Here is a 24,085-nt window from a genome sequence, read left to right as displayed (position 1 = left end):
TTCAGTTGGTTGCCAGGCTTCATTTGAAGCACAAATATCTCGGTGACTCGTGGTTGTATCTTGACGCAAACCTCCGCAACGCTGTCTAACACAGCTAGTGTAAGAAAATGTAAGAAAACGGCGCTGCATGAACCAGCACTGTTTTGAATTTGAAATCAGTTTGCACATACTCGGCTCCCAAGTTCCTCGATGTGGTGAATTTTATTGAAAGCTTTTCTCGGGTAAGCGCCTCGTACACCATCAATTAGGATTTATCCGAAGAACTTGAAATTTAAAAGTCGGGATGCGCTAAGTTTAGTCAAGGAGCATGGTTAGTAGCCATCAAAAGACAATCGTGTTTTTTTAAAATTTGGGACGATTGACAAGAGGGGAGTTTTCACGCCTGGTTTATCTGGTGAACGGATCATGGTATATCTTCGTCAATTGAAGAGTCGTCGTGTACGGAAAATACTCTTGTTTTCACATTTTGTCAAATGACTGTTAAATGACTGTTGTCAAATGATCATTGTTGAGCACACATCTTGTGCATAGAGGGGTGCAGACACCATGCGCTTACGGCCTGGTGACATGGTAAGACGACTGCGCATCAAGAACGGCGTGACAGGCCAAAGAAGAGACCCCCAGCCCGTGTGCGTAACACCTAGCAACCGAGGTGCAGTGGGGGAAAGTGGGGCTAGGGTGTACTTGGGCCACCGGCAAAGGGCGCCGCAAGGCAGTGTATATGGGTGGCCCAAGGTGGGTCAGTCGTTTGTACTGAGCCATCCGCAGATTGTCACCGCAAAGCAGCGTGAACGGAAGGCGGGGTGTGTCGATGCGCACCCCAGCGATATGCCTGCTGTCCCGTGGCGATGTTGGAATCTTTGAATGCCTGTTCTCTAACCAGTCCAAGGTCCGCGCGTGTACCAGGGCACTAATGCTAAAGCATTGAAAGCTCAGAAAAAAAAACCTTCGAACTTCACTAAAAATAAATTTGGAAAACAGGGAGCCCTGCTAATGATGTGTCTCGTCCTCCTTCAGGGATGGCTCGTCTGCGAGGACTCCGTATGTTCCCACCGAACGAGACGGCTCCCCTTGCGGTTCGTGAAGGCGTCGCCACTGTGCTTCGCCTGCGAACGTTCAGTCATGCACCCCGAGGTATGGAGCAGCACTACTTGGGCCTCTACCATCTTTGCTTTTTGCTCGTGTAGCTCGTTTAAGGTGTTTTCATTTTGGTGCTCCAGTACAAGACATCCGACCTGTACAATCAGCTCCGATACCTCAGCAAGCTGTTCGACTTCTCAAGGGCTGTCGCATCACTGCCCGAATCCGACAAAAGTAAGTCTCCGCCTGCAACTTGTTTAACGCAGAATGTGTTGGCAACGTTTTTCGTGATTACTGATAGAAGGAATTGCACGAGGACACCTAAGTACATTGGGGAAGTATTCCATGTACAATGAAAGGAAAGCAAGCTATGTACACTGGGTGATATATACAAGTCAATTGAGAAGGGGGTATTTTGGTACTGCTTATAGCCCCCCCTTCTGGAAAATAACGAGCTCTCGCCGAGCAGACTTTTGTATGCCTCTCGAGATGCGAGCAATCTTTCCATTTGCCATGGAGCCGGTGGAGCGCTCACCGAGCAGCTCCCACCGATCCGGGGTAAAGTGACGAATCGCATCGAGCGATCCGGAGAGGTCCTTTGCGCGGCCTTTTTCAAAGCAGTTTTATCTGTACTCGCTTGAAACATTTTAGTTTCGATACTGTGTTAGCAACGTTGCCACAGCCACGAAAGCGATTGCGCCATAACACTTTGATGACAGAAAGTTACGAGAATATTGGAGGGACGCGGTGCTGTTATGGCTCGCAACTGCACCGCATTCCACCGTTACTAACTGTTAGAAGTTCTGCAAAGTGATTTGACGTGGTGCCACACTGTCGACATTCTTGCCAAACCTTCGGAGTTGCAAGTAAGACGCGTAAAACGTCACCCTTACGCGCATCTCACGCACCTCGAGTGCGTTTGCACTGGCAATGCACGGTGTAGGCCATGGAGCGCTTGCCGGAGGCCGAGCATTGGAACGACATGCTCTTCTCGCTCTGTCAAGGACCAGAACTTCTAGCGATTTCCTGTAACACGCTTCCCACGACGGAAGGTGATGAACAGTTTGAGGGCTGCATCGGCGTTTGGCTCACGCTGGTGTTCTCACCGATCGAATGTCCCAGCCGAACGTCGAGGCAGCCCCCGTGACCAGTCCAGACAACACCCAGCTCCAAGAGGAGCTTTGTCTGTCCTGTTTTTCTCTTGCTCATTGCTTAACGTGTCGTGTTGAACCGGCTCGCTTGCACTCTTGCTTTAGAGAAATAGCAGGGTCAAAGCTGGAGCTTGCAACCCCGAGGAACGTCAACTTTGCATCCCGCTCCCGCCGAATCTCTAGATTTGGCGGGGCTTTCTTTTTGGTGCACAACGCACAACGACATTTGCTTCGTTGAGGCTCAGAATGGGTACCGAATTCGTCCGTGCAACATTACCGCCACCTTTGCCACGATAATACTGCAAAGGAGCAAGTTGTTTTTGCGTTAAACTTGACCGTTTGGGCCGCTTGAGCCGTGCGACTATCCACTCACGAAGCCAGTGATACGGACCCAGCCCAGCTAGTGTTTTTTTGCTCAATGCACGACACTGCTTACGACGTTGCTGCCAAAAAATTACAGGGGTTATGACACGAAAATTAAACGAATAGATTATTCTTGAAATGGAATGCTCATAGGCTACTTAGTATATACACCAAGTTATGCGATTTTGAGAGCTCTGATAATTGCAATAATCACTTTACAAATTTTTGTCATTTTCCTCTGGCAACCAGGCAACACTGCCCAAGTTAGTCACATCATTGTGTCCATAAACCACGTGACCATGAATGCTTTCTCTAGGCGCCCGCATGATTGCCCAAGCTCTCCTCACCACAATACGATCAAAACCATTCACGCAATTCGGTAACTTGAACGGTATTCTTGCTGTCACCCCCGGCCCGTTGACCTTCCACCCTGCATGCGCCTGCGAGATATTCCCGGACGACGGTGACCACGGCGAGTTTGTCCGTAACTCGCCATCGCTAGAGGTGGTCGCCAGCGGATCGCAGTCAAAATGAACAGCTTTGAACACCTCTTGGTAGCAATCACTCTCATCGCTGGTGTGATTAATGTTGAACACTTTGACAAGGCGAGCGATGCCGTAGACGCAATCGTTACGGACCGCATGCTTGAAGCACGGAAGGTAAACGAGGAAGCTGCAGCTCGAGACGCCAAGAGAGCCAAGTCTGTGAGTGCGTGCAAGGAGGCGGGAGGCTGGCTACGTAGCCAGCCTCCCGTTTTGCTTGGAACCATTCCTCCGAGGGACTCGCATATAAATCGATTTATCAATGAAAATATCGCACCGTTTTCAAAACAAATTTAGCAGGTAATAGGAACATACATTGGATCCTAGCAGTAGTGTTACCTCATATCTCACAGACGACGACAAGGAAGAGAAGGAGAATGTCTCAAAACACAGATAAACCTTTATTGAGGACAGGACCCTTTATATAGAGTTGAAAAAAGAAAGAAGGAAAGGGAACCCTTCTTCACACCACCTCTCTCCACAAAAGACACGACACCACCTCACTCCACAAAAGACACAACACTGGACCTCTCACAATGGGGTCTAACCAACAAAACAACTGACAACACCAAAAATAACACATCATTTAAAAAAAAAAAAAAAACGCAGGGAAATCGCAGATTGCACTGGACCTTTCATTGAGGGAGTCAGCTATAAGACTAAACAGAGAAAAAAAAAGGAAGTAATATTAACAGTATCATTAGAGATTTAGAAATCACTTCCATTCCGCATCTAAAGGCAAAGGGGGCCTGTTCACTGCATTCCCATGCTTCGTTATTGCGATTGACTCTTTCAGCAGGCGCTTGTGATCGTTTCTTTCTGTTACAATTGTGGTTGTAGAGTTCCATAATGGCACACAATTCCTACATTCCTGAATATGGTTGGATACCTCAGAATATGGATCCTTGTTTTTGACACATTGTTTATGTTCACCTATTCTATCATTAGGACACTGCTTCGTTTGACCTATATAGCGCAAACCACAATCAAAACGCATCTTGTAGACTATACCTGAAACACATGTACACACTTTTCCCTGTGTTTTTTTAAGCAATCTTTCTGGGCGGAAGCGAGCGGAGTTAACCGTTTCAAACTGCTATCTGTGCTAAACGCCATGCGTAAACCAAACTTACCGTATTTACTCGATTCTAGGCCGGCATCGATTCTAGGCCAAACCCCCAAAACGGCAAGGCCGAAAAAAAAAAATTCTTGATTCTAGGCCGATCAGAAACGAACGGTAAAAACACCATAAATTAAACACAGAATGGCAGTTGTTTCCAATATACAATACTAGATCAGCTACGAAGTTGACGGGGCTGTTAGCGGTTTACGTCTGCGTTTTCAAATAAAGACGCGGGCAACGCCGCGAGTCGCCGTGTGTTTACAAAAGTAAGCATTTTTTTGTGTGTGTGTGTGTGCGCGTCCGCTAAGGCGAGAAGGGAGGGGGCAAGGAGCAAGGTGCATGGCTGGCATGGCGCATCGCGTCCTTCTCCTTCCTTTTCGCCCCTTGCGCACAGAGGGGCATGCGGGAGCTGCGCGGCAGCGGAGACGCGAAACCCAACGCCCAAGGTATGCGCGCAAGCGGCGGCCTGCTTGTTTTTCGTGCACCAAAAGCTTTCTGAAACATGAAGTGGCGCGACTCTACGGCGACGAATAAATACGGCAGTTTCGGTTTCGGTAGCTGGCATTGCCGCAAAGTGGTGTAGGCGGGAACCGCGTCCTCGTTTCTAGGCTGACCCCCGAGTTCCGATTTTAATTTTTTAATAAAAACTATCGGCCTAGATTCGAGTAAATACGGTATCACCGACTGATCTTAAATTGTGCGAAATCTTGTGGAAGAATGGTACGACTACAAACTTTTTGTGCTCGGGCATTTTCCTAATTTGTTTGTTTTTTCAACAATGTACGAAAGCTGCTTGGAAATAAATTCTTAAGGATACTTTGCAACATTTAGCCGGGAAAACACAACTTGAATCAATGTCATAGTAGAGTGCCAGCACGACTTTTGAACCGCGCTGTTAATCATGTTTCGATCCAATCCTGCCTTGACATGCTTTCAATGGCAACTATCAAAGGGAAGTACTGGTTTAGCCTTTACTTTGCCAAACGACCAACATAACCCAGGGACCAATCTGAGCTGGAGTTCTAAATACTGAAGTACGTTGTTGGCTGGCCTTTCTATAGAAAACTGCAACTCCGGTGCCTCCTTGTCCACGGTATTCTTGATGGAACCAACAAGGGCTGAGTCATGGACACATACCAATATGTCATCCACGTATCTTCTAATAAGTACTGAGCTCGGGTGGTGAAGTTTAATCATCTCAGGCAATTTTACGTCTAAGCTCCGGAGGTATATTTCTGAAAGGGCCGGGGCGACAGCCAAACCAATACATACACCTTGACGTTGAATGTATTTCCGCTCATCAAAATTTACCACTGTCGACTTTAGATACAGTTCAAGTATCCTTAGAAAATCGTTGATCTCTATACCAGACTGGGACTGAAACCGAACTAAATTCTCCTCTAGAAACGAGCAGAACCTAGAGAGCAAAATGGCGGGTTGGAGTGGATAATACAACTCCTTGATATCCAGGGAAAAAATCATGCAAACTTTACCATGAAACAGTTGAATATCGCATATCAAATTCATGGATGAACCTAATGCAAACGGGCTTTTGAAATTTAGGTAAGAAAGACCATTCTGAAGGAACGTGGAGACAGTTTTTTGCCACGTGCCATCTTCGTTGATACCTACTCTCAGATGAACGTCAACCTTGTGGTCTTTCAAAAAGAACTTATTGGCAAACGTATCTTTCAAATTTCATTATGGAACTCGACAACCCCAATTGTAACAGAAAGAAACGATCACAAGCGCCTGCTGAAAGAGTCAATCGCGATAACGAAGCATGGGAATGCAGTGAACAAGCCCTCTTTGTCTTTATATGCGGAATGGAAGCTGGCATGTTGCACGTTTCCGAGACATGTCGGCATCTGTGGCGTTACGCTTTTCGAAAAGAGGTCACGGTGGTCGGAGGAGGGACTCGCCATAAGTCACATGGATTGTTTCACACTTCGTGCTCTTTGGGACCTCGTATCCAGCACGGCTGCACAGGAGGTACATTAATCTCAAAACTCGAATTTATACAAGAAATGCTCATGAAAGTTTTACTATCACAAAGTTTGATGCTTGCATATGCGAGAGCTGCGATCGGCGTACAGGGCAAAGGTTTGTTCCGTGAAGGTATGTTTCTAACACCGCTATGCTAACAAAACAAGAAAGTAGAAAAACCAATCGGGCGCAATGAGCGTGCGGGCGAAAGAAGCGACGCTGGAGGAAACGTGGCGATACTTTGGCTTCAGGCCAAGTTGGGCGCCTTGTCAATCACAAGGAGCAGCCTCTTGGGCAACATTCTTGTTTGGTGCATGCATGTGTGCGTACATGCGTGGCGTGCTTTCAACACGAGTTGAGGCGGCGTGGCTGCATGGCATGGGTGGCACCGCGAACACAGAACTCCAAAAGGGGATGCTTTACAACCGTCTATGAGTAGCGTTCCATCAAATTTTTATTTACCTGTTTGCGTTGTCGCAAACATCGCACAACCTTACCAACCGCAGTCGCGACATTCTGGCGGGATAATTTGGTATTCGTGGTGACCTTATTTCGGTGGAGACGGACTTTGACCTTACATCCTTGACCTTACACTCCGCGGTTACATTCCAGGATATGAGGCATTCGCTGAGTTCGCAATCCCCGAATGGGTTACTGCTTGTGTTATCTTTCCAACTTCTTTTTTGTCCAAACAAACTGTTTGTGACCGAACCAAAGGTTTATTCTGTTATCTCCGTCGTTTTCCTTTCGCTTGCATGTACTAGGGTGGCTAGAGAGTTGGGTGTGTCGAGCGCGCCGAGTCTCCCATGCATCGCCGCGGCCGGTTTGGAAAATCACCGTCAGGGGCGCTCTACTCAGCGTGTATGCTAGGCGCGCGCAGCTAGCGCAGGGATTTGCGTGCGGCAAGGCGTGTAGCGACGCCCGCTTTCATCTGTTCTTGAGCGCTCGTGTGAATTTATTTCAACCGTTCCTGCATGCCCGTCCATCAGGTGACACGTGGAGACTATGGACGTTGCCCTATCAACCTCCGGCGTAAAGAAAAAGCAGCGAGCGAAGCACTGCTTCGTTCCAGGATGCACGACAGGCTACAGGTCTGCGAAAGAAAAACACATCTGTTCGCCCGTCCCAAAGGACCTGTTCTCTTCTCTCACTGGGACAGGAATATCCCGAGGAGAGACACGCATCTTCAGGAAAACTCCGGGGTGTGCGCACTTGACTTCGACGGGCGGTACATCGCTCGATCCGTTCGAGATATCGCGGTATGAGTGGTGTTTTTGGGGTTAATAAAAATAATAATAATAAGTTTATTCACAAAGAAAGCATACATACAATTTACTCAGTCTCACAAAAGCACTTGCGCGCTTGTGCATGAGTACTTACTCACGCACAAGCACGTAGCGTCCTGCTGAACACGTCTGCGGCCAGTGTTGGGAAGTACTTTAAGTGCATTGTACTTAAAGTACTACTTAAATTAGGTTTGGGAAACTTGTACTTTACTTGAGGTACATCCTCTGAGTACGTACTTGTACTTAAAGTATTCTTTTCTGCTACTTTCCGAGGAAAGTACAATTCCCGACTTCAAAGTACAATCCCCAAATTTGGTTTTGTTAAATTTGTATCACGAAGTGATGCCTTGTCAACTCCGAAGAAAAACTGGGAGGGATATTCTACTCTCACCAGAAACGTGAGCAGACGACGCATCGCCTTGTTTGTACTGGGAGCGGCTTTCCCGTAGGTTTTTGAACTGTTGCTACTTCTCGGTCGGTCAGCGCAAGCGAGGAGGTTTAAAATATTTAGAGAGAAAAATTAATCATAATACAGCACCTAAGTCTGTGGTGCGAAAAAATTAAATTTTCAAGTCGAAGTATAAGAGTCAACAGAGGAAAACGTTGGTTTGAGACATATTCTCTTTTGTCAATTAAAACTTGTTGTTGGCCTAGTTGGTTCATGATGCAGTCTAGAAGCTTTTTGCGCGACACAAGGGACAATCACAAGCGAGTAGACACGGACAAGCGCAAATTCTCTTTTGTCTTTTCCTTCTATTCGAAAGTTCCTTAATTTTTTTCGCACCCCAATCGCAGGTGTTACATCATGATTAATTATCACCAGCACGCTTGCACACTTATTTTTTATTTTATTTTTTATTAAGGGGGGACACTACCCAGAAAAAACAATTTCTGCAAAAAAACGTTCATTTTGAAAAATGTCATATTTACATCCACAAACATCTAGAGGGTATTCCCAGAAAGTTTCATTAGATTGCACTGTATAGTTATTTTTTTATAAATTATTTTCGGTCCACCAATGCTAAAGAAAAGGTAGAGGTTGGAGCACTTTGAACGCGTTTTTCTCCATTCCACTTTCTGGCATAAATTTCACTTTAGGAAAACTATCGTTTTGTTATTACATAACTTGGATTCATTTTTATAAGTTTTTCTAGGGTGAAATTTAAAGGGGAAGATAACTATGAGCTTGTATTTTTTATTTTTGTCATTTTTCATGCTCAAAAACAAAAATTTTGGACAAAGGATGGAAATCTAAGAAACTGTATTTGTGCTTATGTGGCTTTTTTGTCATGAAAGATGGTATAACATAGAAATATAGCTCCATAGTTATCTGCTCTGAACTGTCCTAATGCAATATAACTTATGAAAACAACAAATTTAAAAGTAATTTCAAAACGATAGTTTTCCTACGCAGGCACGCCCACTTTCATCTTAGAACGTTTGCAGTTTGTTTTGTACTTCACCCAGGTTAACAAAATTTGGCAGAAATGTTCGCAACATCAACAGAAACAAGCCCTGTAAATATAATTTAAATCAGACAAGTGGTTCAAACATTTACTTTTTTGGGTAGTGTCCCCCCTTAAGGAGAGGGCATTTTTCTATGAGAGGATTGCTTGCGAAAGCTACGGTGCTGACGTCATGCTCTCTCCTAGTACAAAAAATTTGACCCCCTTGGGTGCAACAATCCAGTGGAAGGGCCGCCAAATTCAGAAAAGGGACTTCTAAATTTAACTCCATTCCTGAAAAAAAAAAAAAAAAAAAAAACTACTCTGTGGTTGCTTGACTTTATCAAATATTCTCCGCTGTTTTTGAGGTCATGCTCCCTTGATTACCCCTGGGTAATGCATACCAATTAAAAAAAAATCACTGTATAGGGGAATGAAAGGGCATCATGAGATTGTGTTAAAAAACTTGTACTTTACTTTGAAAGTACATTGTATTTATAGTACGTTGCTCCCAGTGTACTTAATAATTTACTTGTAAGTAAATTATTAACTACACTGGTACGTAAATGAGACGTTATAACGTCTCATTTACTTTGTACTTTACTAGACGTACCTTTTAGTTGTACTTTACCCAAAGCTGTCTGCGGCCTTATTTTCTGAAATCCGAATTTCGGTTCAGCATCCCTTTAAGCTGCTTGCATGCACGTAGCAACACGACTGTATGAAGCTGGCCTTTCGCACAGAGTTTAATGTGCTTAATTTTATACCATGGACTCTCCAAAAAAATTTCCGTCGCAATGTCACAATGATGTCCACTTTTGTTGATGGCAGTTTCTATGCAACGACATAAAAATCTAGCGGAGGTGTCATCATTGGACTGTTCGGTGTGCCTCGATATTCAAGAGGTTATATTCGGCTAGGCCAAAATATACTTCCCCAGACTCGGGCTGTTTCTGTCCTTTGTGTTCTGTTATAACCCGTTTGAAGTTAAGTCACTAAAATGTGACGTGGTACCTAATAACTGTTTGCGGTACTGTCATTCTTGTCCTGATAGACTTCAAAGCAGAACGCTGACTGCAAGATATGCCTTTTCATGGTACCATGATAGGGTATGTTCATTCTCACAGTGCTTGCGGGTCTTGCTAATGGCTGTAAAGATCCTCGCTGTACTTCGATCCTGTGTCCCTATACCTATGTCCTGCCTAAAACAGCGTGATCCCGACAGTCAAACTGCAGTCATCTGGTGAGGAGGCACACTATTTTTGATCAATCGAAAATATGCCTTACGATGTTCAGTAGTGTTGCGATTATAGTGTGGAAAAGAAGGTACACACGAGAAAGATATATTTGTTACCATGTGGAAGATCATATGCAATCAGCCATTTTGTATGGGGGTTAGCACAAAAGTAATGCTTTTTGCTTTTTCTCAAGATTTTTTATTTGCCAAAATTACGACAATTACATTGCCTATTCCTAAATATTTCGTTCAGGAATGGTTCATGTAACATGTACAATATGTTACTTCGCTCACTCTCTTTTAAAATCAAATTTGTATTTCATTGTTAGTTTTCCACGTTTAAAGCGCCAGAAATGCATTGTTTGCTTTGTGTCAAGACAACTTTTCGCGTTGTTTCTCGCCAGCCATGTCTGCTCTTGGATCACAGGGGAATTGCACCAGAAGTCTCCAGTGTCCTCAGACATATTTTAATGTTAAAGTGCCTGCGTGGATCAGCGTCGATTCATTTGACAGACGTGACACAGCGGCTTGAAACGCGAAATTTCGTCACGGCTGCTGATACCTCACTGGACGTTTCACGTACTTCGAAAACGTAGTACACGAGAGAAAATATTAAAAAAACAATTTCCCCATTTTTTCCATATTACCGCGGAATCGACGCCTCCGTTACGCGAACGAGAACGTTGCGGTGAGAATTGAACGACTTTAAGTGCACATTTACCTTCGTCGACGCTCCAAAATCGGGTCGACTATCGAATCTAGGTTTATCAGACTGTCAATACGCCACGCCAATTAATTCTGTAAAAAAACACAGCCGACTAGTGGCAGTGCAAAGGTCCGCACGCCGCGCATTTCGGAGCCAGCGCAGCCGAAACGCTGCAGTCGGCTAGCATACAGGCCTACCAAGGCGCCTCCTGGCGACAGATTTCCGTTCGGTGCCGCGCGCCGGCCGCCGCTCGACACACCCAACTCTCTAGCCACCATACATGTACTACAATTTTCGGAGTCTTGGAAATGGGGGATGAGATGCGTGAACAAAGTGAAGTGTCTTTGCCTCCTTTGTTTTACTTTGTCACGGACGTTCTCCAACGGTAAAGTCCGCTGGTAGGATGAATGTTTGTGGATCACGGAGTCCGCGTTGGGATATTTGTAGGGGTGGTCAATTACTCTGTGTTTTTCTGGAAATTGACATTCGCCCTAAAAGTGGGGCTGGCGATGACTCGGGATATAACGGTAGTATTAGCTCAATTTGTAAGCCATTTCACTCTGTTCCTTTTTCCAGAGCTGAAAGGTCAATTAGTGCTAGTGAAGTGACCGATTCAAAGCGTAATCCCTCGTAGATGATGAAAAGCTGAAATTATGATAAAACAGTTGTACTTGAATCGGACAGAAGTTCATAGGTATGCTGTGGATGCAGACAATGAGCTTAGGTGATGTCTACTGAGAGTCACGCCGTTTCTTTAAAGAGATGTCACCTTACCACCCAAAATCAAACAACGATCGACAGTGACCTACCGGTTTCAAGTTTCTATGTTTTCTGCCCATCTCTGGACGGAACCAGGCAGGCTCGAAATCGTCCACTGCAACTGTATAGGGACATTAAGTACAACGCATCAGCTGCAAGCGTGTCTAGTAAACAAGTTGTACAGACATTCTGTATGGGATATTCATTGGATGCCATATTAGAGTTTGCTTTCACTGCGCATGCTCAAAATGAGTTAGCATCTATAGACCTTTTCATTTTAGTAATTGCCTCACCGGCGGATAGAAGGCGCTGGCGCACTTGGCGCCATTGGGTTGCTTCAATCTGGTTGGTTTCAGTTTCAACGTGAACGTGGCTATGTTTGTGTTTTACGTTATTTTTTCTTAATTTTGTGATACGATCATTTTCCTTGTACCACACAACCAATGAAAGAGTGGTATTGAGCCACTTTGAGGACTACGAGGTGTATTTTAGCCTAAATTGCGGGCTTTTTTTTTACCAACTTTTTTTATGTATCTGGATATGGTCGGTTGCGAAACGCCTGACTGATGTACAGGGAAGATTACCATCGTCTACGGCCGTACCCGATGACACCAGTTTCCAGAAAAACAAACTAAGGAAGAGACTAACACGTGTATGTAAAGAAGCATATCGACAACTTGATTAGCAATATCTATGAGAAATATCTTGAATGCTAAACACCTGCACAGAGACAGGACAGGACATACGCAGGGCTGAAGTATACTTTGTTTCAGCTTCGGTCCAGACGCAGCCAAAGCTACAAGCGCGAGCTCCGGGCTTTCAGCATCCCTGCCAAGCACGCGCGCTCGTGCAGTGCAAGCATTGTTCTTTGCCACATGCTCGCGCTTGTAGCATCGGCTGCGTCTGGACCTAAGCTGAAACGAAGTATATCAACTATTTAATACTTCTTCCTCCACCTCCTCTTCTTCTTAGTCCCTTCGAGCATTCCATAACTGGGAGATACGATGCACTTTTAGAATTTTTCAAACAGAACAAAGCATAATGAGAAGTACATATAAAAATAAAGCGTAGACGGAAAAAATTCTAAAAAGTGCATCTTATCTCGCATGCGTGGAATTCTCGAAGGGACTAAGAAGAAGAGGAGATGGAGGAGGAAGTATTAAATAGTTCATAGTTCAGATCTGTGTATTTCATGTTCTGTCTCTGTGCAAGTGTTTAGTGTTCAAGCTGTTTCTCATAGACATCTACCAACTAGCTCAACTCAAACCGGTGATTAGCAATGTGCTGAATCGGCCAGAACAGCTGAACTCGCGAGTTTACTACTCACTGTTTGATTTTCGTGGGCACACAATCTTTAGTGAACTTCGCAGACTAAAAATGTATCGTGTAATGACGCAGATAATTGATATAAACAAGAAGTATTGTCTTGGCCTCTTTTTTTAATTCAGTATTCGAGCATGTTTTGACAGGCCGAGTCGGACATTTCTTAGATTATAAACCCTGCTAAAGTACTTATAAGCAGCATTTCACGATATGGGCTCTAGGAAATAAATTATTTTTACATGAACATTTGCTTACTCAAGATATGATATAAGTGGCAGGCCCGTCAAATTAAATGTGGCATTTGTCTACCGTAAAATTGGCCAAATATAATTAAATGGCGCAGAAGGAGAAATAGCTCGGAACGTTTGGCTAAATCCTAGCTCAAGGCACCACTTCACGGACCTGTGTGAACAGATATTTATTTGTTTGAAAAAATTTGCTTTGTAAATTTCGGCGTCGCCAGCCACCAAAGGTAAACCTTTATTCGCCATCGACAATCCTTGTCTCAAATGATTGTTATGCAAACAGCATTCTTTTTTTTTTTCTTTTTTTTTTTTTGCGTCTATTGTTGCGGGCTTTAGACACTGTCAAAAGTTTAAACAGCGTAATACGCAAAAAAACTAAGAAGAAAAAAAAGCGTCTTTATTATGGCGCATGCGCCAAACCCAAACATTATGGATTTGCAAATAGAAACGACCGTATTGGTTTGTGCACGCTATTCTAAAACTCGCTACTGTTAAGTTGTCTGTGGCAGTTTCTTACGCGGGAAGTCACAACCTTTGTGTTAAAATTAGAGGTGTGCGAATATCAAAATCTTTCGAAGTGAATCGAATCGAATAATAAAGGTTACGAATCGAATCGAATCGAATATTTTCGAATACGAATAGTAGTTTCAAATAAGGATATATTTGAAAACAAATATTTTCTATTTGATGTGAATTAAACAAGAATGCTTAATAAAAAAACACAACTGGAATTTTTTTTCAACAAACGTTTATGAAAAGGTTACTTTTATTGCAATAAGAAAAATGTCCCACATGTGACTGTTAAAAAAAAACAGATGAAGAAAGATCAGTCACTAAAATACCATTCCTTGAGTGAGGTTAGAGAACGTAAATGAAAGTGCAAAAGTGAAGGCGGGTCGGCAAGGCACAACGCAGTCGGAGATCGCATCGCGGACGAAAGGAGGCACTTGAGCGTAAACGCAAGTACACAAGCGGTGGCGAGTCCGCAAGCCGCAATACGAAGTCGATGATTGCGTCTCTACTTTGTGCGATCTCTTTTTACGCTCGTGAACGCAACCACGTGAACGTAAACGGAAGTACACAAGCGGAGGCGGGTCGACAGGCCACAGCAGAGTTTCAGATTGCGCGATCGCGCTGCGCAACCGCACTGACTATGCACCATCTCTTTCCGTGTGCAATAGTTCTGTCCATAGAGGGCGCCACAAAGATGCAATAATTTAAGAATATGTTTTTTTTTTGTTTGTTTGTTTTTTGGCGGGGGGAGGAAGTCTCATTTTTATCATTGAAAACGGGTAGAAATAAATAACAAAAGGAATACTGGCAAACTGATAAACCGGAAAATCAAGCGGAAAATAACACAAGCCAGATATCACCGATAGCCGAGGTGAGCTATAAATCCATATCCGAATCCATAGCACCTTGGCTACTGTAGTCACTGTAGGTACGAAATCACGAATATATGGTTGTGCTATGAATGTGGACAGGAACGTATACAAGACGTCTCGGGCGGACGCCCGAAACATCGTGCGGTCCGTCGCGACGATGCATGTGCCGTTGCAAACCGTAGTCCTTCATCCTATCTATCGCAGCGTTTGCACCACGACCACTTAGCCAACCCTGCAATCCGGACATCACGGCAAGCAAAGGACAGATCGCGCTACCGCGTGCAAATAACTTTCCAATCCTTCCTACAAAGAGAAAAAAAAAGATACTTAGGTTGGTTGTGTAGGTTTGCCAAGCTCGAAACCATACTGCGCAGTCCAAAAACAAAACAGAGAACTCGACCGCAAGTTGACACTAATCAATGAGTTCCGCGTTATTCGTAGTTCTCGAAGTATTCGAAGAACTCGAATAGTTCGAACAGCGAAAGGGCGAAGCGAATCGAATCGAATAGCAAGCATTATTCGCGAAGTATTCGAAGTTTCGAATATTCGCACACCCCTAGTTAAAATAAATTAAGTGGATGGCACTGGTTATCTAAATATAATCAATAAATCACTTAAATGACTGTCGAAATGGGAGCGAGCACGGTATGCGATTTCTTAAACTTCATAAGTAAACCGACCAACCGGATGTTTACGTCGCAAAAAAAGATTGAGAACCTCATACACATGTAGGTGTGATATTATGAACAAACAAATCGCCTGATGTTGAAGTGCCACTACTTCTAGCCTCAGATAAAGTACAAGTTAAACGTTCGTTGCCTATCTCCTCCACGAGTTTCCTCACATAATCAAAAGAAACTGTTTTCGATATGTTATGAATACAAATAACGATACTTTCAGGAAATACAGAGTCTCCTTCCGCTGACTATTCTTGACGCCTTCAGATCCTAAATGCGCTATATAAATATACGCGCTTCTTACTGAGAATGTTCCGCCAGTATTACTAAACAAACCTCAGTTGCCATAAGGACCTTTAAACCCTCGTGATGTCTTAGTCGTCGAGTAGACATATCGGACTACAGCTTCCGAAGTAAGGCAATAGAGCGCGGTGAAACGCGTCGAAAAACTCGAATACAACGCATCCGCCAAGGCGCGGAGGGGAGAGCGGAGCAGCAAGTTGAAGCAACCTAATGGCTGCCGCGTCACGTGATTCCAAGATGGCAGCGCCCATGCGGCGGAGGGTGAAATGGTCTATAGGCTGCTAAGGCCTGCAGTCTTAATTGTGTGGAACTGTGGAAGCTCGCCGTCAGCGCGCGTTCAAGAGCCTTTCTACCCCCGCCAAAGTATTCGCAAGACAGCAGACGTCCGAATCATCGGCCCCGTTGCCGTGTGTGTCGTCTGGTACAAACCCTTACCCCTGCGATTGTTGAACTCTGTGCCATCCAACTGAAGGCAGACGTTTGTATAGCCCTATTTGTCCAGCGTTGCTATATTGGCATCCACTTACCCCCAGTGATCTCCGGAACATTAACAACTATAAGTTCAGCGTTATAAAGCATATAAAACTTGTATGCCAAATTGCTAGGCAATTTTGCTGGATGCGTGAAACATTTTATCATAACAAACGTTTAGTGATACGTAGGAGTCTGTTTCCAGATGCCTACGTTCACGGCGCTCTTCATTGGATAGTTTAGCACGTACCATGTGTGCACTTGATATAGTTGTTCCTAGAATGAAGCGATACTTCCGCTAATCGGGCTGATAAACCTGATGATCTTCTATAGCCTTCCATACTCCCGAGCTCTTCTCCCTCTGTGGGCAAGGGTGGTGGAGCTCTTCGCCTACCCCTCTGGTCACATGACCTCCCCATTAGCCAACCAGCGCCGAGCACCATACTTTTACCACCTTTCAACCAACCAGTGCCGAGCCTCGTGGCCACACTTTTATCTGGGCTTCACGAAATGCCGAACATCTAGCCAAAGAATGTTGCACATTGAAGCGTGCAACAGGGTGTCGAGTTGCTTCTGCCGGACGCAGGGGTTTGCCCTGCATGGCTCTCCTGCCAAACGGCACCTCAACGCACGGCGATGTGTAATGACATGTTGGAAAGAGACTCGCTTAGTAATATAAGTGGTCTGGGTTCGATTCCCGCCTGGCGCAAACACCTTTTTTTACTGCGATGGCCTCTTCCTCCCCCACTAAAAGAAAACATGTTTTTATCCGGGCTTCACTTTTGGGCCTCACGAAATGCTGAAACATCTATCCAAAGAATGTTTCACGTTACAATGTGGTTTTTTCGGACAGCTCTTCAAGCATAACGGCTACGAGGCATACTCCTGCAAATTGCGCGTACCCAAAGAGGGGCAATTGGTCGATCACTGCTGACTGCGCTCCGCTGCCCATCTTCTTCAACATTATAGCAACAAAATAATTAACCCTCCTGTGCCAAAAACTAAACGGAACATTCGTCTGAGTGGCTCGTTGGCGAGCAATATAAAAAAAAAAACATTTCGACGCTGTCGCGGTGCAGTGTACTCTCTGTTTCACTTGAAGTGCGAGTGCAGCAGAAGGCTTTCAGCGCCCCTGCCAAGCGACCAAGCAGTGCAAGCGGGCAGTGCTTCAGAGCAACATGCCCTTCTCAGGTAGCTTCGGCTTCGCTTGCACGTACATGGTTTTATTTTTATTCAAACAAACTTATTGCAAAAATCCGTAAGAGGTACACTAATGCGGTTTTTGCAGGTTGCCATATAGACGGGTAGTCTTCGCAATAAGTGAGATCATTAACTAAAATGTCTCTTTATTAACTTTCTAATTAGTGAAAATACACATGGTTTTCTCATGCAGAGGTGCGAAGCCAGCGGCGAGGAAACGCGGGTGATAATCTAATCATCCGGGTTTACCCGCCGCCATTTTTGCACCTGCTTCACGAAAGCTAACTTTGGTGCACCCCCGCGTTTCCCTTGTGCTTCAAATAGTTCTGGAATTGACTGATTTAGTGGAAATTTCGAAGACTCTTGGCAAGTTTCTAATTGAAACCATGTTGTATTTTCACTAATTAAGAAGTTAATTATCTGACTTATTGTGAAGATTAGCCATGTGTATGATGACCACCTGACAGTATAACTCACCTGCACAAACCAAATTAATATACCTTTTAGGGATTTTCGAATTAAAATGAACCAGCCTGTATATCGCAGTGCCGGTATAGCCCTTCAGTGACGATGTTTGAATGCAGCTCGTAGATGGCACCCGAGATTTGCGTGAGCACTTGATTTGGGCTCGCTGTGAATCTATAGCTCGACAAGCATTGGTGTAATGGCTCGTGTGCAATCAACAATGTCTGGAACTCAGCGCATGTTTTGTGCTTTGCCAACCCCAGCGCGTGGCTATTGTAAACATTGCCGGCATATAATCGGCTCCAGATCACATGGCAACGTGTTCTGCCTGCTAGTTGAGGCAACACCCTTTAGAATAATAAAGCCTTCAGACGCCCCTCTTCTTCCATTAGAACGTCATCGCAGTCAGGACGTCCTTCGACGTGAGGCCCTGTTGAACACTGATGGAGCACTCGTATATCCAATCTGTACATTCTCTTGATCTCATGGTGATGACATCACAATTCTAGTGCACAGGGTTTGATTTATCGGTAACCGGACAAAAGCTCACCGGACAGAAGCTCACCAGGCAAAAGCTCACCGGACAAAAGCTCACCCGTTTTTTCACAGACCCGGGCAAAAGTTCACCTCATTTTTTTTTTTTTTTTTTGCTACTTGGGCGAAACACGGGCTGGGGTAAAGTGCAGACGCGATGGACATTGCACCATTTTTAGGAGAACTGGCATCCCATCCCATTTAAAGGTGTCGACAGATAAACCATAACAGGCAGAGAAGCAACGATTTGGGACCAAAATTTAGGTCACTGAAACTTAGTGGAGCTGATAAGATAAAGCTTGCTTGACTCAAGGTATGACGGAGCACCTTTGTGCCACGCGCAAGAAATTTCGTGAACTGAAGTTTTTGAACCCGAAGAGTGACCGAAGAAGCGAAATCACCCTTTGGTGACCTCGCTTTGTCATTGTACATATGTCACATAAATGCGCACATAAAGGTTAGGCACAATATCTCTTCATTACTAATGCATGGGTTTTCTTGGGGGTCACGGTAATATTTGAAACACACCATGCGCCTGTCAGATTTAATTTATCGTTGCATTTTAGTGTCGCACGCATGCGCCTAAGTTGTCCGCACTCGTGTTAGGTCCAACATAAAATTTTCTTCTGGTGAGCTCTTGTCCGGGTCTGTGAAAAAATGGGTGAGCTTCTGTCCGGTGAGCTTCTGTCCGGTGAGCTTTTGTCCGGTGAGCTTTTGTCCAGGATTCTCATCCTAGCTGGTGTTGGTTGAGAAGGAGAACGCTGCTCGTTTTAATGCTTCGCATGAGTGCCCTGGTGCTTGCGCTGACCTTGGACCGGTTTGGACTTACCAAAGTTCGCAACGTCGCCACGGGCTCGCGCCGGCTCTGGGAACTGGCTAGGAAACGCTTTCTGCAAGCGCCGACAGATGGGGTGTGAGTGCGCGCTTTGGACGTCCTTGGAAGATCCTGCCGCCGGCTTTGGGTATTCGCGACTCGCGGCCACCACCAAGCAAACATGGCGGCTGGGAACAGGTCGCGTCGGCTGGGCCAGGCCGCCTTAATAGACCCTTTCCGAAATTCAGTCTGGCCACTTTGATCACTATCATCATCATCTGAAAAATGGCATATGCGCCATACCAATGGCGGCTTTCTATTTACTGATGAAGAAACATGTTGAAGATACTCCTAAGCTGAGGATTCGAGGCCTATACATTCTAGACGTTAAACGTTGCGAAACCGGAATTGTATGCAAGCGCTGCGTAAGTGTTCATTTCCCTAATTCGAGCCCAGTGAACCTGTTAGTGGCACAAAATCGACTTTGAAACCCCTTGACTTATAGAACTTTATCAAGGCGTCTGTCTGGGTTGGCGCTTCGTTCTGACTGGTTGCATCGTTGTAAGAATCGACACTGGAAGAGATTATCAAGAAAAACCTGTATAGCGAAAAGTTTATTCTAGTCTGCCGTTGACATGCAAAAGTGACGGTGCCCGATAAAATACTGCAGGCTACGGGTTAACTGCAGCCATTCGTATGGCAAAAGTTAAACCGCCATTGCAGCCACCAGATGGCACTGAATTTCGGAAAGGGTCTATTGGTGGCGCATTCAGTTTAATAGATGTTCTTTTGTCTAATGCCCTATTTTATAGGTATTTGAACTGCGACGGTTTAGTGTAGCCGGTGCACATAAACTTGCAGAGCATAGTTTTGTTTTCCCAGTGCTTTTTGTTCTTTTCATGACATAGTTTTGTTTCGGATATTTCGTTCAAACCGAAACTATGGGCTCCGGAGAGACGGTAATAAACTCTAATCAGTTTTGATCAGCTAAAGAAAGCAGCGATGACTACAGAATTGTTCCACTGAGAGTCATTTTCAGCTAACTCGCATGCCTCGACCATGCGATTTATTTGCCCGCGAAATCGACCTTTTGTGCGTATCCGCGTTTAAGAAACAGCTCCAGTCGTCTCCTTGTTCAACAACACAGGCTGAAGGAAAATTACGAAAAGTAAGCAAGCGCCTCTTTAGCCGAGGAGCATGTTAATCCCCTGGCGCCCCACTTAGCAGCTGATACTCGTATTTCAATTCAGGTTTTAGTAGCAATCGAGAAGACATTTTGACGAATATGCGGCTTATGTATTATATTATGTACTATGGTCCCACTAAAGTGATATTAGTATATTCTTCGGATTAAAATATGAGCTTAGTTGATTAGCTGTTAGGTAAACTGCTGAATAAAAGTACATTTGACAGAGATACTACTTAAACTCAGCCAAATGTTTCCAGCCGGTAGCACGGAGACGAATGCGGACAAACTGAACTGAGTCTTTATCGGAGATCCACACAGAACCTCTCTGCATTGAACTTGACTTCGAATCCTGAACGGAGAAATAAATATTTTTTGTGGCCAGACAACCTGAGCAATGTAGATGTATATTGCTGCTGGCTTCGGCGGGGGTATAATATAAATATTGGAGGCACAATAAATCTTAATGTCGCATGGCCAGCTTTCTGGGACACGCTGTTTTAGTTACCGATTCTCACGACACGTGGCGTATCAACCTTGAGCAAGATTGCCTTGAGTGCCTTCATACACACGCACGCTTCTGCTTGAGTGGTGACATCTGAGCCATTTTCCCGCCCAATCGTTTGTTTATGCATTTTTAAGCGCGCGCAATTTGGTGTCACTCAGCTCAAGCGCGTAGCTTTGACTAATGCATAGACGCCATTTTACCGCCCAAGTCACGCACCGAGTGCGCGAGAGTGTCACGCGCTGGCACATTCAGGCCAACAATGGACGTCTTCACCATCAGACAGACAGACATGTAGGCTCCCTAGAGCAAGATAAACGGAAAATTCGAAGCGCGCGACCGCTATCTGAACCTCTTCTCCTGTGCATCGCTCCGGCCTCCCACCCTTTTCACTGTTTGCGTCTGCCCAAATACTTTACTAGGGGGAAGACATTCCACTCCGCTCGTCCACGGCTCTGCTCGTCTACGCCTACAGCGCCAAATCCAGCCCTGACGGAAAAAAGGTCCACGCCAAGTCTTCACTTTTTTTTTTTTTCTTTTTTTTTTTTTTTATGGCGAATAAGCTATTATCATCATCAGTCGCAAACATTTCACGACTACGCGCTATGCTACGCCGGTGGTCAGTGCGCCAGTGCAAGCCAGTGTCTCGAGGTGTGAAAAAACGTCAAATGTGTTGCGTGGTGTTTTCGTTTGATACTTTTTCGAAACGATGCACACGATATACCTCGAGTTTCAGCAAAGATTAGTTTGGGTTTCTGAATTTAACTTTTAGAAACAAAAACAATCTCCCCAATTATGTTTATTTTGCCGTTTTGCGTTCAAGAGACAATCTGTTATTTTCTGTATTGCGTATGTTATTTCAGTGATGTGCGCCACTAGTATGGTGTAGTTTTGGAATTTGTATCCTCTAAACGAGGAAACACTATTGTTCTTTTGTTTAAGGCGCTACCGTCTGTTGGTCAGCAAAGCGTTTTGTTTTTAGTCCTTAGTTTTTAGTCTTTATTTGTTTGGCTCTGGAGAGCCGCGACACTGGAAGGGCAGCAGCCCGTACCATGGAGGCCCGTGGTGCCGCGTCTAGTGAACATGATAATGTGATGAGTATATACAGGCATGATGACGACGACATGGATTCTTGGTATTGGTCCGATTCGCAGCAGTCCAAATTTCGTGGAGGTGGGTTGGGCGGATAAGCAGCGAGCCATGGGGATCTGACATGCCGTTCGATCGGTGCATGAAGGAGCCCCAGGAACATGATGGCGCTGTTGCTCACTGGGGTCCACTAGGGCCGAAGCATCAGGCTCCAAGGAGTTAGCCCAGTCAAGGTCGAAGCTGCCTCTTCCGAGGAACCAGGGCTCAGATTGAGGCACCGCCGTCGCCCGGTGTGTCATCCTCTCAACGTCGTCATCATTGCGTTCTTTTTTTATATGCTTATATGTATATATAAAATAAGGCAGACAAAAAGATGCAATCGAACGGCCAGCGGCGCGCCTTTCTAGTTATATTTCTAGTTATCTCTAGTTATACACGCCTGAAAGAATTTTGTTCAGTTTGTGTCTGTAACCGAGCTAAAACTTTACGTACACGGGCTAATTCAAAGCAAAATATATACAATGCAAGTGTTTACGACCCTACATAACAATTGCTTATATTTGAAATCCAGGGCAGAAATGTTGATTGTAAACATCGAATTATTATATATTCATATTATAACCGCCACATTCTTAGTCAATATGCTGCCACAAACGCATCGTACAAATGTTTCTTTTTTTTTTTTTTTTTTTTTTCGATAAGCCTATGTAAAGGTAGCTTCGCCGCAAGCTTCTTGGTGCACGGCGGAGTGCCAACTTTACAGGGGCAAAAAGCGGGGCGAAATTGAAAGTCTTGAGGAATAAAAATTATTAATGAGAATACCGAAATATTTGCTGTGGTGTGTGCTATAAGTTGGAAGCTATTATATTCCTCGGGAACTTTACGATTCTTCACTTCAGTGAGAAGAAATTTAAAATTTTGTCGAAGTGGCACATAGGACCCATTAAACAGTATTACATCGGGCCCAGGAATAAAAAGTATACAATCCTGAGGTTCAAGTAGGTATTAAATAAGAGTGTATTAGTGCCCTCTATAGATATCCCGGCGAACTTAAGGATTGCTGCTGTAGTTTGACTGAAATTATCATTTTACTGCGTTTTCCTGAGAAAGAGGCCGCAAGGAGATTGTGTCTAGGAATGCTGGGATGACAGCTTCTAACTTTGCAAGACGTATACCCCACCTTTTAAAAACAGACAATTTCCACCATTAATCGTATGCAGCGAGCAGGTTTTCCAGAATCAAGTAATTGCAAAATCAGTCCAACTCCTTTGGTGTGGTCCAGAAGCTTTTTCGGCGAAAAGCTGCAAAGATGAATAGCCAACGCAACGACCGGCGTGGGTGGCTCAATCTTGAAGCTAACCGAACACAACCAAACTCAAGAAAAGCAACTATCGAACCTTCCCATTCACTTGACTGCAACATTGGTGTTTCCTTTAGTGAAACACCTTGTCTGTCGTCCTCATTCCACTGCTTAGATCGTGGAAACAAGCTGAATTTACAGAAAAAAGTGTTAGTTTCTATAAGTTCAGCTGGTTTCCACGATCTAAGTATGTACAACCAACTAGCTCAGCTCCTTCCCATTGCAAGTTATCATTCCACTGTTCTACATACTTATAAAGAAATCACTTATCAGCTACCAAGTAGTCGTCACTTTGAATGTGATTCGAGACAGACAAGAAATCAAAACGTGTTCCCGTTGTTGCTCCCAATCCAAGAAATCGAAAGCATGTGACTGTGTGTTGTGGAGTAAACGGGGTTTCAAACACGCGATGGAAGGAAACAATCTACTGAGGCTTCACCACACTAATGAACACTGAGGCAAATTTAAGAAATATTTCGACCTTCGTCAAATTACATTGTTCGCCACCGCGCCGACAACACGTGTCCGCGAAAGCCGCCGGATACCCGGAGACGCCTGAATACGTCCCTTCGAATTTTCGCCCATTTACTTCGTGAGAAGCATCTTCGTAAGGTTACGGGAAAGTAATTTGTCGTTACAATTAAAGCAGTCTAATTCAGTGCATGATTTCTTTAGCAGGCACGGGTCTCGTGGCGGCCTCAAAGAATGGGCGCAGCGTCGTCTAGGCGCTTCGAGATATCTTTGACCTTGGTGCGTCCAGTCGCCTATTTTTCGGCCATCTTTTTATACGCCGGAATTTTTACATTTTAGACAATCTGCGTGCCAAAGTTGACGTGTCAAAAAAAAAAAA

At 44.6% G+C, this 24,085-nt stretch overlaps 1 protein-coding gene across 1 annotated transcript in view; it reads left to right on the top strand.

Moving 5' to 3' along the window:
• The window catches only part of LOC8040571 (DNA polymerase alpha catalytic subunit), a 165,697-nt gene that overhangs the window by 107,737 nt on the left and 33,875 nt on the right, over positions 1-24,085 (top strand). The window contains exons 35-36 of the mRNA XM_029966821.4: positions 1,018-1,134; positions 1,221-1,314. Of these exons, the coding sequence (XP_029822681.2) occupies positions 1,018-1,134; positions 1,221-1,314 (211 nt within the window). The remainder of the gene's footprint in view (positions 1-1,017; positions 1,135-1,220; positions 1,315-24,085) is intronic.

The sequence above is a fragment of the Ixodes scapularis genome, unplaced genomic scaffold (assembly GCF_016920785.2).
Source record: "Ixodes scapularis isolate PalLabHiFi unplaced genomic scaffold, ASM1692078v2 PGA_scaffold5__190_contigs__length_132052651, whole genome shotgun sequence".
Lineage (NCBI taxonomy): Eukaryota > Metazoa > Arthropoda > Arachnida > Ixodida > Ixodidae > Ixodes > Ixodes scapularis.
The sequence above is the reverse complement of the archived record's forward strand: the minus strand, read 5'-3'. Positions and strand labels throughout refer to the sequence as shown.